The sequence below is a fragment of the Arachis hypogaea genome, chromosome 12 (assembly GCF_003086295.3).
Source record: "Arachis hypogaea cultivar Tifrunner chromosome 12, arahy.Tifrunner.gnm2.J5K5, whole genome shotgun sequence".
Taxonomy (NCBI): domain Eukaryota; kingdom Viridiplantae; phylum Streptophyta; class Magnoliopsida; order Fabales; family Fabaceae; genus Arachis; species Arachis hypogaea.
The window spans coordinates 30,814,105-30,829,894 of record NC_092047.1 but is presented as its reverse complement, the minus strand read 5'-3'; the positions used below and the strand labels follow the sequence as shown (position 1 = coordinate 30,829,894).

Here is a 15,790-nt window from a genome sequence, read left to right as displayed (position 1 = left end):
ATCTGTTATATCATGATATTTTTTTATTAGAGTAAAGTCAAAATTAATATTGTAATTGGAATAACTAAGCATTATTGTTAACAATGAATAAATTCGTCCGTGCTTCATACAAATGAGTATAAAAATATAACACGCCAAGAAATTGGATTTTGGTGGGAAACTAAAAATTTTTCCGTAGCCGGGAGTTGAACCCGGAAATTCTCATCATTGAATTCACCTAAGTGCTACTACGGATAGTGAAATTCTTGTGTATTTGTCTAACAATTATTATTTTTAATATTTTAATTTTTTGTTGATGTTTTGATAGACAAATTCTAGTATCTGTTATATCATGATATTTTTTTATTAGAGTAAAGTCAAAATTAATATTGTAATGGGAATAAGTAAGCATTATTGTTAACAATGAATAAAGTCGTTTGTGCTTCATACAAATGAGTATAAAAATATAACACGCCAAGAAGTTGGATTTTGGTGCAAAACTAAAAATTTTTCCGTAGCCAGGAGTTAAACCCGGAAATTCTCATCATTGAATTCCCCTAAGTGCTACTATGAATAGTAGAATTATTGTGTATTTCTCTAACAATCATTATTTTTTATATTTTAATTTTTTGTTGATGTTTTGATAGACAAGTTCTAGTATCTGTTATATCATGATATTTTTTTATTAGAGTAAAGTCAAAATTAATATTGTAATGGGAATAACTAAGCATTATTGTTAACAATGAATAAATTCGTCCGTGCTTCATACAAATGAGTATAAAAATATAACACGCCAAGAAACTGGATTTTGGTGGGAAACTAAAAATTTTTCCGTAGCCGGGAGTTGAACCCGGAAATTCTCATCATTGAATTCGCCTAAGTGCTACTACGGATAGTGGAATTATTGTGTATTTGTCTAACAATTGTTATTTTTAATATTTTAATTTTTTGTTGATGTTTTGATAAACAAGACCTAGTATCTGTTATATCATGATATTTTTTTATAAGAGTAAAGTCAAAATTAATATTGTAATGGGAATAAGTAAGCATTATTGTTAACAATGAATAAATTCGTCCGTGCTTCATACAAATGAGTATAAAAATATAACACGCCAAGAAGTTGGATTTTGGTGCGAAACTAAAAATTTTTCCGTAGCCAAGAGTTGAACCCGGAAATTCTCATCATTGAATTCCCCTAAGTGCTACTATGAATAGTAGAATTATTGTGTATTTCTCTAACAATCATTATTTTTTATATTTTAATTTTTTGTTGATGTTTTGATAGACAAGTTCTAGTATCTGTTATATCATGATATTTTTTTATTAGAGTAAGGTCAAAATTAATATTGTAATGGGAATAAGTAAGCATTATTGTTAACAATGAATAAATTCGTACGTGCTTCATACAAATGAGTATAAAAATATAACACGCCAAGAAGTTAGATTTTGGTGCGAAACTAAAAATTTTTCCATAGCCTGGAGTTGAACCCGGAAATTCTCATCATTGAATTCACCTAAGTGCTACTATGAATAGTAGAATTATTGTGTATTTCTCTAACAATCATTATTTTTTATATTTTAATTTTTTGTTGATGTTTTGATAGACAAGTTCTAGTATATGTTATATCATGATTTTTTTTATTAGAGTAAAGTCAAAATTAATATTGTAATGGGAATAACTAAGCATTATTGTTAACAATGAATAAATTCGTACGTGCTTCATACAAATGAGTATAAAAATATAACACGCCATGAAACTGGATTTTGGTGCGAAACTAAAAATTTTTCCGTAGCCGGGAGTTGAACCCGGAAATTCTCATCATTGAATTCGCCTAAGTGCTACTACGGATAGTGGAATTATTGTGTATTTGTCTAACAATTATTATTTTTAATATTTTAATTTTTTGTTGATGTTTTGATAGACAAGTTTTAGTATCTGTTATATCATGATTTTTTTTGTTAGAGTAAAGTCAAAATTAATATTGTAATGGGAATAACTAAGCATTATTGTTAACAATGAATAAATTCGTCCGTGCTTCATACAAATGAGAATAAAAATATAACACGCCAAGAAGTTGGATTTTGGTGCGAAACTAAAAATTTTGCCGTAGCCATGAATTGAACCCAAAAATTCTCATCATTGAATTCGCCTAAGTGCTACTACGGATAGTGGAATTATTGTGTATTAGTCTAACAATTATTATTTTAATATTTTAATTTTTTGATGATGTTTTGATAGACAAGTTTTAGTATCTGTTATATCATGATATTTTTTATTAGAGTAAAGTCAAAATTAATATTGTAATGGGAATAACAAAGCATTATTGTTAACAATGAATATATTCGTTCGTGCTTCATATAAATGAGTATAAAAATATAACACGCCAAGAAGTTGGATTTTGATGCGAAACTAAAAATTTTTCCGTATCCCGGGGTTGAACCAGGAAATTCTCATCATTGAAATCGCCTAAGTGATACTACGAATAGTGGAATTATTGTGCATTTGCCTAACAATTTTTATTGTTAGTATTTTAATTTTTTGTTGATGTTTTGATAGACAAGTTCCAGTATCCATTATAACATGATTTTTTTATTAGAGTAAAGTCAAAATTAATATTGTAATGGGAATAAGTAAGCATTATTGTTAACAATGAAAAAATTCGTCCGTGCTTCATACAAATGAGTATAAAATATAACACGCTAAGAAGTTGGATTTTGGTGCGAAACTAAAAATTTTTCCGTAGCCGGGAGTTGAACCCGGAAATTCTCATCATTGAATTCGCCTAAGTGCTACCACGGATAGTGGAATTATTGTGTATTTGTCTAACAATTATTATTATTAATATTTTAATATTTTGTTGATATTTTGATAGACAAGTTCTAGTATATGTTATATCATGATTTTTTTTATTAGAGTAAAGTCAAAATTAATATTGTAATGAGAATAACTAAGCATTATTGTTAACAATGAATAAATTCGTCCGTGTTTCATACAAATGAGTATAAAAATATAACACGCCAAGCAATTGGATTTTGGTGCGAAACTAAAAATTTTTCCGTAGCCGGGAGTTGAACCCGGAAATTCTCATCATTGAATTCACCTAAGTGCTACTATGAATAGTAGAATTATTGTGTATTTCTCTAACAATCATTATTTTTAATATTTTAATTTTTTGTTGATGTTTTGATAGACAAGTTCTAGTATCTATTATATCATGACATTTTTTTATTAGAGTAAAGTCGAAATTAATATTGTAATGGGAATAAGTAAGCATTGTTGTTAACAATGAATAAATTCGTCCGTGCTTCATACAAATGAGTATAAAAATATAACACACCAAGAAGTTGGATTTTGGTGCGAAACTAAAAATTTTTCCGTAGCCGGGAGTTAAACCCGGAAATTCTCATCATTGAATTCGCCTAAGTGCTACTACGGATAGTAGAATTATTGTGTATTTGTCTAAAAATTATTATTATTAATATTTTAATTTTTTGTTGATGTTTTGATAGACAAGTTCTAGTATATGTTATATCATGATTTTTTTTATTAGAGTAAAGTCAAAATTAATATTGTAATGCGAATAACTAAGCATTATTGTTAACAATGAATAAATTCGTACGTGCTTCATACAAATGAGTATAAAAATATAACACGCCAAGAAACTGGATTTTGGTGCGAAACTAAAAATTTTTCCGTAGTCGGGAGTTGAACCCGGAAATTCTCATCATTGAATTCGCCTAAGTGCTACTACGGATAGTGGAATTATTGTGTATTTGTCTAACAATTATTATCTTTAATATTTTAATTTTTTGTTGATGTTTTGAAAGACAAGTTAGAGTATCTGTTATATCATGATATTTTTTTATTAGAGTAAAGTCAAAATTAATATTGTAATGGAAATAACTAAGCATTATTGTTAACAATGAATAAATTTGTCCGTGCTTCATACAAATGAGTATAAAAACATATCACACCAAGAAGTTGGATTTCGGTGCGAAACTAAAAATTTTTCCATAGCCGGGTGTTAAACCCGGAAATTCTCATCATTGAAATCGCCTAAGCGCTACTACGGATGGTGGAATTATCATGCATTTGGTTAACAATTATTATTTTTAATATTTTAATTTTTTGTTGATGTTTTGATAGACAAGTTCTAGTATCTGTTAAATCATGATATTTTTTTATTAGAGTAAAGTCAAAATTAATATTGTAATGGGAATAACAAACCATTATTGTTAACAATGAATAAATTCATTTGTGCTTCATACAAATGAGTATAAAAATATAACACGCCAAGAAGTTGGATTTTGGTGCGAAACTAAAAATTTTTCCGTAGCCAGGAATTGAACCCGGAAATTCTCATCATTGAATTCACCTAAGTGCTACTATGAATAGTAGAATTATTGAGTATTTCTCTAACAATAATTATTTTTCATATTTTAATTTTTTGTTGATGTTTTGATAGACAAGTTCTAGTATCTGTTATATCATGATATTTTTTTATTAGAGTAAAGTCAAAATTAATATTGTAATTGGAATAACTAAGCATTATTGTTAACAATGAATAAATTCGTCCGTGCTTCATACAAATGAGTATAAAAATATACCACGCCAAGAAATTGGATTTTGGTGGGAAACTAAAAAGTTTTCCGTAGCCGGGAGTTTAACCCGAAAATTCTCATCATTGAATTCGCCTAAGTGCTACTACGGATAGTGGAATTATTGTGTATTTGTCTAACAATTATTATTTTTAATATTTTAATTTTTTGTTGATGTTTTGATAGACAAGTCCTAGTATCTGTTATATCATGATATTTTTTTATTAGAGTAAAGTCAAAATTAATATTGTAATGGGAATAAGTAAGCATTATTGTTAACAATGAATAAATTCGTCCGTGCTTCATACAAATGAGTATAAAAATATAACACGCCAAGAAGTTGGATTTTGGTGCGAAACTAAAAATTTTTCCGTAGCCAGGAGTTGAACGCGGAAATTCTCATCATTGAATTCACCTAAGTGCTACTATGAATAGTAGAATTATTATGTATTTCTCTAACAATCATTATTTTTCATATTTTAATTTTTTTGTTGATGTTTTGATAGATAAGTTCTAGTATCTGTTATATCATGATATTTTTTTATTAAAGTCAAAATTAATATTGTAATGGGAATAACTAAGCATTATTGTTAACAATGAATAAATTCGTCCGTGCTTCATACAAATGAGTATAAAAATATAACACGCCAAGAAGTTGGATTTTGGTGCGAAACTAAAAATTTTTCCGTAGCCGGGAGTTTAACCCGGAAATTCTCATCATTGAATTCGCCTAAGTGCTACTACGGATAGTGGAATTATTGTGTATTTGTCTAACAATTATTATTTTTAATATTTTAATTTTTTGTTGATGTTTTGATAGACAAGTTCTAGTATATGTTATATCATGATTTTTTTTATTAGAGTAAAGTCAAAATAAATATTGTAATGGGAATAACTAAGCATTATTGTTAACAATGAATAAATTCGTCCGTGCTTCTTACAAATGAGTATAAAAATATAACACGCCAAGAAATTGGATTTTGGTGCGAAACTAAAAATTTTTCCGTAGCCGGGAGTTGAACCAGGAAATTCTCATCATTGAATTTTCCTAAGTGCTACTACGGATAGTGGAATTATTGTGTATTTGTCTAACAATTATTATTTTTAATATTTTAATTTTTTGTTGATGTTTTGATAGACAACTTCTAGTATCTGTTATATCATGATATTTTTTTATTAGAGTAAAGTCAAAATTAATATTGTAATGGGAATAACTAAGCATTATTGTTATCAATGAATAAATTTGTCCATGCTTTATACAAATGAGTATAAAAACATACACACCAAGAAGTTGGATTTCGGTGCGAAACTAAAAATTTTTCCGTAGCCGGGAGTTGAACCCGGAAATTCTCATCATTGAAATAACCTAAGTGCTACTACAGGTGGTGGAATTATCGTGCATTTGGCTAACAATTATTATTTTTAATATTTTAATTTTTTGTTGATGTTTTGATAGACAAGTTCTAGTATCTGTTATATCATGATTTTTTTTGTTAGAGTAAAGTCAAAATTGTAACACCCTAACTACCAAAAATCACGCTTCCGGCTGCGCAACTCTGATAGCTCAGACATTACGACGACACTTATACTATTTAATACTAAAATATGAGTCTGTTTAAAACTTTAAACCGCAATACCGCTCCCAAAAATACTTTCGTTATACAACATACATCCGTACATACAGTACACTTACAACAACTCACAAAGAGTATATCCATATATACACATATATATATAATATTACAAGCATTAACCAATACAATTCCTATCCCTCTTACAGAATATATCAAGATAAAGGCGAGGGTACAATAAACCATAACTAAAACAATTATGTGTTTGTGGCATTTATGTATCCGGTGGTAATACTGGAAAACAAAGTGCTTAGGGCCACGGCCAAGACTCATAAAGAAGCTGTGTTCAGGAATCATCATACGGAACTAGGAGAATCAATAACACTATCTGAACTCTGAGTTCCTATAGATGCCAATCATTCTGAACCTCAATGGATAAAGTGAGATGCCAAAACTATTCAAGAGGCAAAAAGCTATAAGTCCCGCTCATTTGATTGAAGCTATGCTTCATTGATAGTTTGGAATTTATAATATATTCTCTTCTTTTTATCCTATTTGATTTTCAGTTGCTTGGGGACAAGCAACAATTTAAGTTTGGTGTTGTGATGAGCGGATAATTTATACGCTTTTTGGCATTGTTTTTAGTATGTTTTTAGTAGGATCTAGTTACTTTTAGGGATGTTTTCACTAGTTTTTATGTTAAATTCACATTTCGGGACTTTACTATGAGTTTGTGTGTTTTTCTATGATTTCAGGTATTTTCTGGCTGAAATTGAGGGACTTCAGCAGAAATCAGATTCAGAGGTTGAAGAAGGACTACTGATGCTGTTGGATTCTGACATCCCTGCACTCAAAGTGGATTTTCTGGAGCTACAGAACTCGAAATGGCGCGCTTCCAATTGCGTTGGAAAGTAGACATCCAGGGCTTTCCATAAATGTATAATAGTCCATACTTTGGCCAAGAATAGATGACGTAAACTGGCGTTCAACGCCAGCTTTCTACCCAAATCTGGCGTCCAGCGCCAGAAAAGGAGCCAAAACCAGAGTTGAACGCCCAAACTGGCACTAAAACTGGCATTCAACTCCAAGGAGGACCTCTACACGTGCCACACTCAAGCTCAGCCCAAACACACACCAAGTGGGCCCCGGAAGTGGATTTATGCATCAATTACTTACTCATGTAAACCCTAGTGACTAGTTTATTATAAATAGGACCCTTTACTATTGTATTAGATATCTTTGATCAGTTGTATGCTATCTTAGATCACGTTTGCGGGCTGGCCATCTCGGCCATGCCTGGACCTTCACTTATGTATTTTTAACGGTAGAGTTTCTACACTCCATAGATTAAGGTGTGGAGCTCTGCTGTTCCTCAAAGATTAATGCAAAGTACTACTGTTTTCTATTCAATTCATCTTATTTCACTTCCAAGATATCCATTCGCACCCAAGAACGTGATGAAGGTGATGATTATGTGTGACGCTCATCATCCTTCTCCTTTATGAACGCGTGCCTGACAAACACTCCCGTTCTACATGAAATAAGCTAGAATGAATATCTCTTAGATCTCCTAACCAGAATCTTCGTGGCGTAAGCTAGAATGATGGCGGCATTCAAGAGAATCCGGAAGGTCTAAACCTTGTCTGTGGTATTCCGAGTAGGATTCAATGATTGAATGATTGTGATGAGCTCCGAACTCGCGATTGCAGGGCGTTAGTGACAGACGCAAAAGGATAGTAAATCCTATTCCAGCATGATCGAGAACCGACAGATGAATAGCCGTGCCGTGACAGGGTGCGTGAGCATATTATTCACTGAGAGGATAAGATGAAGCCATTGACAAGGGTGATGCCTCCAGACGATTAGCCGTGCCGTGACAGGGCATTGGATCATTTTCCTGAGAGATGACCGAAAGTAGCCATTGACAGTGGTGATGTATCACATAAAGCCAGCCATGGAAAGGAGTAAGACTGATTGGATGAAGATAGCAGGAAAGCAGAGGTTCAGAGGAACGAAAAGCATCTCCATTCGCTTATCTGAAATTCCTACCAATGATTTACATAAGTATCTCTATCCCTATTTTATTATATAATATTCAAAAACACCATTATCACTTTATATCTGCCTGACTGAGATTTACAAGGTGACCATAGCATGCTTCATACCAACAATCTCCGTGGGATTCGACCCTTACTCACGTAAGGTATTACTTGGACGACCCAGTGCACTTGCTGGTTAGTTGTATCGAAGTTGTGAACCATGGTATTGGCACCATGTTCTTGGCGCCATTGCCAGGAAAAGAAAGAGCCATGAATTCTACATAATCAAAGTGTAATCACGATTGCACGTACCAAGTTGCTCACGTTGCCAGGGAATGTTTGAACCTGGACATCACAATTTCGTGCACCAGGCATCAGTTCTCTCGGAGCAAGAATAACAACGACCTCAGCCTCAATTATGCCTTTTTCGAATGATAAACCAGCAACGACTAAAACAGTAATCCACAGTCCTATAATTAGGCCAGCAAGAAAACAGAGGAACAAAACTGAAACTAGACCAGGGTTTAAAGTGTTATTGTTCCAAGAATGGAGTTTGGGAACGCAGGAGAGCTGCTGTCGAGTGATATCAATGGTGCTCCCCTTCAGGCTCGGTGGTGATCGAACTGTGACAACAAGCTCCCGTCGACGACAGCGGTGACGGCGGTGCACGGCACTGGCGGCGACGACTCCAGCGCGGTAACGAGGATGGAGCTTCTTCTCGGTCAGTGGCTTGCAGCTCACGGTGACGCGCGACACTTCTCCTGTGGTGGTGACTGCTCCAGTCTCCTCTGCGGCGGCGCCGAAGATCAATGCGGTGACGCGAGCTCAAGCCCCACAGACAGGACGGTGGTGATGGCAGCTCTACCCTCTCACCTCCATCACGTCTCACTCTCGACACCTCTCCCTCACCCCTGTTTGATCGGCACCAAGGCGAACTACACGGAACGGCGACGATGCGCGGCAGGGCACGCAGCGGGTTGAGCACGACGGTGAGGTTCCCTTCGCTCCCTTCCGTTCAACACTCTGAGATCAGGGGCTCTTCTTTCTTCTCTGTGGATTCCTCACCCCACTCCCCCTTCGGTTTCATCTTTCTTTCACAGTCTTGTGTGTGTGTTGCGTTCTGTTGGAAAAAAGGGGGGAAAAGTGCATTGCTTGCTGCTGGGTGAGGGAAGCTGTGCGCGTTGATTTGGGAAGGAGAGGCTGCAGATGCTGGGTTGTGGGGGAAATGGGTCGGATTAGGGTTTCCAGGGTTAGGGTTTCATTTTTGAAAATTAGGTTTAGGGACATTATGGTAATTTCAAATAAAATTGGGAATAATATAATAATTGGGAATAATTTCTAATCCAACAATAATAATATATAAAAATACTACTTGCTCATATTTCACATTTTATTCCCAATAAAATGTCCAAATCCAATAATTAGAAATAATATAATTAAACCATTTATTTTCAAAAGTAACAGTATTAATATTTTATTTAATCCGAGTCATATAAAAATCCTTATTATTTCATAACTATCAACTTTATACTTTGAATATAAAAAATAATCCAATAATTATAAAATTGGATAATAATCATAACTTATCTCAAATCCAATAAATCAAAACTTGCCATAATTATCTTTAATAAAATAATCTCTGAAATTAAGGCTATAAATAACTGTAGGATTTGAGACTTGATCATAATAAGACTTTTCAAAGATTTTGGGTCTTACATTCTACCCACCTTATAAAAATTTTCGCCCTCGAAAATTGATACAAAGTGAAAGAAATTCCATAACAGTTCACCCTTGAACACATTTAAGGAAGAAGCAAAAATATCTCAAAATACAATCATATATACGATTTCCAAATACTTTGATTGTCATAAGCATAAGGATGTAAAGGTAGGAGTGTGATTGCAAAGCAAACGTTACAAGGTAGGCTTAGAAGGGCAAGGCATCAAAGGCTATCAAACAGGATGGAGTTAAAACGACGTGCTCAACCTCCGCATACTAATCTCATATCAACCTCAAAGTTCCAACTTTCCAACTCCATCAAGCACTTTACAAACCCCAAATTTGATCGCAAGCCTGACAACCACAAACCCGTTCGCAAGGAACAAAACGCCCACAACTCATACGTTGCACACCTACCGCTTCAACTTCCTTATACACATATCACGCCAAAGAACTAACGCATCACGTTTCTACGTCTACAAGTCGCATGTGATATCAAAACAATTCTCGAGTCTACTCAGAAGGATACAAGATTTAAAGAGGAGAGTCAAATGTCAAGGATAATACTCAAAGAGTTGAGAGAATGTATCCAGTTCCAGAATAACAAGGATGTTCAAGCAATGAAGTTTGCTAGACACAATTCAATTGACAACTTCAAAGATAACCCTTAGATCAAAGAAGTTCAATAGGATCAATAAGAAGAAAACCAGCGCATCAATTTGAAACAAACTCAAGCTGAGTCGAGGAAGCATGAGGTTTACAGAAGAGGATATTTCAAACCCAAGACAAAACTCACAGAACTTAAGAGCATGATTAAAAATACTTCCAAATACATTGTTCATAAAAGAATTGAAAACTTGCGGAAAAATCACTTCGCAGTTTGGAATAGAAGGTTAAGTAACAACATCCTTCAAGAGAGTAACAAAAGCATAATCGTGTCTTTGCTTTAATGCAAATTCATGTTGAAGTAGACTTTGTAGAGTTCTAAAACAAAATGCACACAAGTTTGACTAATAGCTAAAATATTTCCTCAAATATTTTAGAAAGATAGTTAGGTGCACAACCTAACCAAAAGCAATCATAAAACTCGAAAGAGAAATCAAATGCTTGTTCAAAAATTCCCAAAGTTCATATTCAAACAAGCGTGTATAACATTCATAGCAAGGGTGAAAGAGGAAGTTAAACTCTTTTTAGAAAAGAAATTCCGAGATAAAAATTTGCTTACAATTTGGTAAAGGAAATAAGTGGTGCATTAGAACAGACCAATTCCCACTAAACAAGGGAGCTTTCCAAAACCTCATTTAAAATGGCGCATGCCAACTTTAAATTAATTTCGTCAAAATTGGACAATGGTTTCAATCTCAATCAAACAACAGAAAATAAATTCCCTCTAGTATTCTCCCAAAGAGAATTCAAAATTCCTTTGAAAGTTCAAAACAAGACTCCAAAAGTGTTTCTTGAAATCACCATCTCAGAAGAACATTCAAGAAGTTTAAGATGTACTAAAAATGAGTCAAGCCTTGCAAGAAAGGATCTTAAATAGTTCAAACAAAATCCACTAGGCATGAGACATCAAATAAGCTTTCAATTGATCCAAAAGAATACAAAAGTCATAGAAAAAGACAACTCAATCATTTGTAATTTCTCAATGATAAATCTTTGACTAAAAACTCTTGTAGAAATAATGGGAGAATAAACAATGCACTAACTTGAAACGAATTAAACTGACCCTCATAAGGATGAGATTCACAAGAGAGGACAAACCAAGATCAATGGTAATGTTCACAAAATGTAAAAGATTAGTCAAAAATAAAGTCAAGTATGACATTCATAGAGATGAAAAGCTTAAGAAGAAACCAGTCCGTTCATAAGAAGAAAGCTATGAGTCCAACATTTTCAAAAGAACAACAATGGCATAAACCATGTAGTATGCTAACCCAGACTCAAATCAAAATGAATTAAGTGAAGTTTATCAAACGAAACTCAACCGGAATAAAAGCGAAAAATCCTTCCTTTCCAGAATTTCGGAAAATATCCAAATACACAATCAAATAAAGATGTCCATTGAAGCTATAGTAAAATTACTAGAAAGTCAAATTTACTTTTAAAGTAAGTGCAATTGCGTAAACCAGTAAAAGTACAGGCAAGGTATTAGAAAGAAATAGTTGTTGAACTGCATAAATAATTTCAAAGTCTCTTATATAGAAAACTATATATCTAATCAACAGCAATTTATAAAATCTCAAAATTGGCTTTAATTCACTGTCAAATAAGAGGAACACTGAATTAACAATTTCTCTAAGAATGAACTCGGAACCCGGAGCTAAAATGCACAGTGCAGTAGGACAAGTTCAAAGTCATGTCAAAGGATACATGAATCAAGAAGAACTCAAACAGAGAAAGATAGATACAACAGGGAATTCAACCAAGCATATGCACTTAAGATTGAACAAGAATGCATATGAACAGAGGAATAGAGTTGAAAAGTCAAACTATTTTTCAAAGGATTAGCAAACAAGAACTTCAAATTAGGACATGAAAGAACAGGTCGACTCGAATAGAATTCAAGACACACAACTGAATATCCTCGAGAAATAGTTTTTAACGCTCCCAAAACCCGCGATTCACTTTACTCAAAACTCGTATTTCATCTATGATAACCCATCAGTGCTTTCATATACATAATTCACTAGTATTAAGCCGGCCAAACTTAATACCAAGAATTATGCAATGCAAGACTAACGGCATTAATCAATAGACCGTCATGTGCATAAAGCTCTAATTCTCGTCACTCAACAAGACCTAATACATGACAAACACTCAAAGTATGCAATTGAAGCATAGTCAGTCCATTTCTCAGGCTCTACAGGAAGAACTGCTCTGATACCATAATGTAACACCCTAACTACCAAAGCTCACGCTTCCGGCTGCGCAACTCTGATAGCTCGGACATTACGACGACACTTATACTATTTAATACTAAAATATGAGCCTGTTTAAAACTTTAAACCGCAATACCGCTCCCAAAAATACTTTCGTTATACAACATACATCCGTACATACAGTACACTTACAACAACTCACAAAGAGTACATCCATATATACACATATATATATAATATTACAAGCATTAACCAATACAATTCCTATCCCTCTTACAAAATATATCAAGATAAAGGCGAGGGTACAATAAACCATAACTAAAACAATACAGAGCATCTCAACAACAACTAGATAAACTCTTCGTAACTTCTGCGCCCATATCCTGAAAGGGAAAAAAATGTAGGGGGGTGAGAACATCATCCTCGAAAGGGTTCTCAGTAGAGGGTTTTTGGGAATTACTGTAATAGGATACATGAAGATAAACTGTACCAGTGATTAATAACCGACTTATGCCTCTTTTCAAAAACAATTGTTTACAATAAAAGTAAAGTCAGAAATCTTTTCTAAAAGAGGAACCGTTCAATTCTCAAAACATCAAAGCCTTTCAAAATGGTTTATCTATACTGAACCAAAGTAGCCTTTCATATTTTATTCCCAACTAGAAACACGAAACCAAAATCAACCATCGGTTCATCTCATTCCAACCACGGCCCTAGGCCCAAACAATCCAACCATCAACCAATCAACACAATCCAACAGAGTCCCAGATGCAAACACAAATAGGAAGTTCAAGCACAAACAAACAGTTACAGCAAGTAGAACAATTAGCAGTTAATCACAAAGGCAAACCACGTACAATATGCACACCCAAACAATGTCACATAGATGCATATGATGCATGCCTGTCCTAGTGGCTGATGATATCATCTGTCGGTTATATAGCCAACCCGACACGTCCTGGTAGCTAACCATGGACAGAAACACCCATCGCGGAGCAAGTAGGTTTGAGCTACAACCCCATTGCTACTACCCGCTCAACCCAGAGCCAGTGGAATAACCACTACTGCGGCTACTACCCAGGCGGGTGTTTAACAGCTCAACCTGGAGCGAGTGGAATCACCACTACTACCGCTACTACCCAGGCGTCACAGTCTCTGACCTGGAGCAAGTGGAACGAACCACAACCCTTGCTACTACCCAGGTATCTCAAGCATATATTCATTCAGTCCCAATCATGGATCAACATCCATCTCAGCCATCCGGCTTAAATTCATAATTCATAGTCAGCCATACGGCCCATAACTCATTCAGCAATCAGCCATAAATCAATATCATACACAGCCATTCCGGCTCACGGTTCAATCCAAAACCAGCCAATATTCATAATCATACATAGCCATTCCGGCCCATAACAAAATAGCACTTCCACCACTCAACATCATCAAATTCACAAAACCGGCATTTAAGTCATAAATCACTTTTCTCAAGCCATTTCACTTTGAAATCAAATTTCAACTCTTTTCAGCCTTGGCTTTAAAGATCTCATTTCTCAAATCATCTTAGGCTCACAAGCCACTTTTACTCAAAGTGAGTTCCCTTTTTAAAACAAAGCCACTCTCGGCATTCTCTTTCCAAAACTTCCAAAACCATGGCAAGTTAAGGATTTATTTCAAAGTATCCAAAATCACCCACCCAACAGTGGAATTTCATAACAAAAGTTTTTCGGCAGAGTCCTAAATCTTTAGGGGAAGGTCAACTTACATCAATTCCTTAAAATTCATTGAAACTCTTAAAATCATAGATTCTCGGTTCAAGTAAATAAAATTAAATTTATTATGAAACCGAACCATACAAAATCACAAGTTCCAACCCGGTCCAAAAATCAACTCATTTGAAACGGAACCAGTTCATTTGAATCAAACCGCTTTAAATGGTAAAAATAGTTCATTTCTAAATGGGCCGAACTCAACGCATAAAGTTCATTGAATAAATTAAGCTTGAAAACATAATTATTCTTTTAATAAATCAAATAATACAATTTCTCAAATCCAGCCCTTTTTAAATAACTTTTCAAACACGACTAGGTTTTTGCAGAAATTTTGGCAGCACCTCCCCTAAAACTTGGACTTTTGCCACCCGGTTCGGGTCCCAACTAAACCGTTTCTCATTCCTTTTTAACAGCTCAAAACCAAAAATCAATTCAAAAGCCAGCTAAATCCAACAGTCGTCTCAGTGGCATATCTCAAGGAAACCATTTCAAAAATCAACTCAATATCAACCGATTTAACTCATTTCTAAAGCTTTAAAGAATCAGTTCAGCAATAAATCATTTATCAAAACCAAATCAATTAAAGCAACCCAGGCTGAATTTCAAGAGTATTCTATCTTTCACATCATCAAGATAATTGACTCACTTCAAACCAATCCTCAACGGATTAAACTCATTTCAAATCTTTAAAGAATCAACTTCCAAACATTACATTTCACAAAACCGCACGACAATTCAGCCAAACAAACATTCATATGCTTTTGAGACAATCAAATAATACATAAGGCCGATACAATCACCAAATACACATTTTCTCACATCAGTATCCATATGTAATAATTCAAATATATAAAGTATAGTTTTGGAAAGCGCCCCTACCTCAACACGTCGAAACTCGAAAGCTCTAAAACGCATCATAACTCACTTTCGCTCGGCCCGCAACTGCGGCAGCCGCAAGCTCAGCTCCTGTAAGACCCAGAACTTTTGAAAAGTCTTATTATGATCAAGTCTCAAATCATATATGTATTTATAACCTTAATTTCAGAGATTATTTTATTAAGGATAATTAAGGCAAGTTTTGATTTATTGAATTTGAGATAAGTTATGATTATTATCCAATTTCACAATTTCTATATGATTTGGATTAAATAATTAATATTTTAATATATTAATATTGATACTTTAGAAAATAAATAGTTTAATTATATTATCTCTAATTATTTTGATTTGGG

The 15,790-nt window shown here is 34.0% G+C and overlaps 1 protein-coding gene across 1 annotated transcript in view; it reads left to right on the top strand.

The window, feature by feature from the left end:
- The window catches only part of LOC112729924 (uncharacterized), a 32,233-nt gene extending 23,064 nt beyond the window's left edge, over positions 1 to 9,169 (top strand). The window contains exon 4 of the mRNA XM_025780057.1: positions 8,825 to 9,169. Within this exon, the coding sequence (XP_025635842.1) occupies positions 8,825 to 9,169 (345 nt within the window). The remainder of the gene's footprint in view (positions 1 to 8,824) is intronic.
- Positions 9,170 to 15,790: the final 6,621 nt, after the last annotated feature.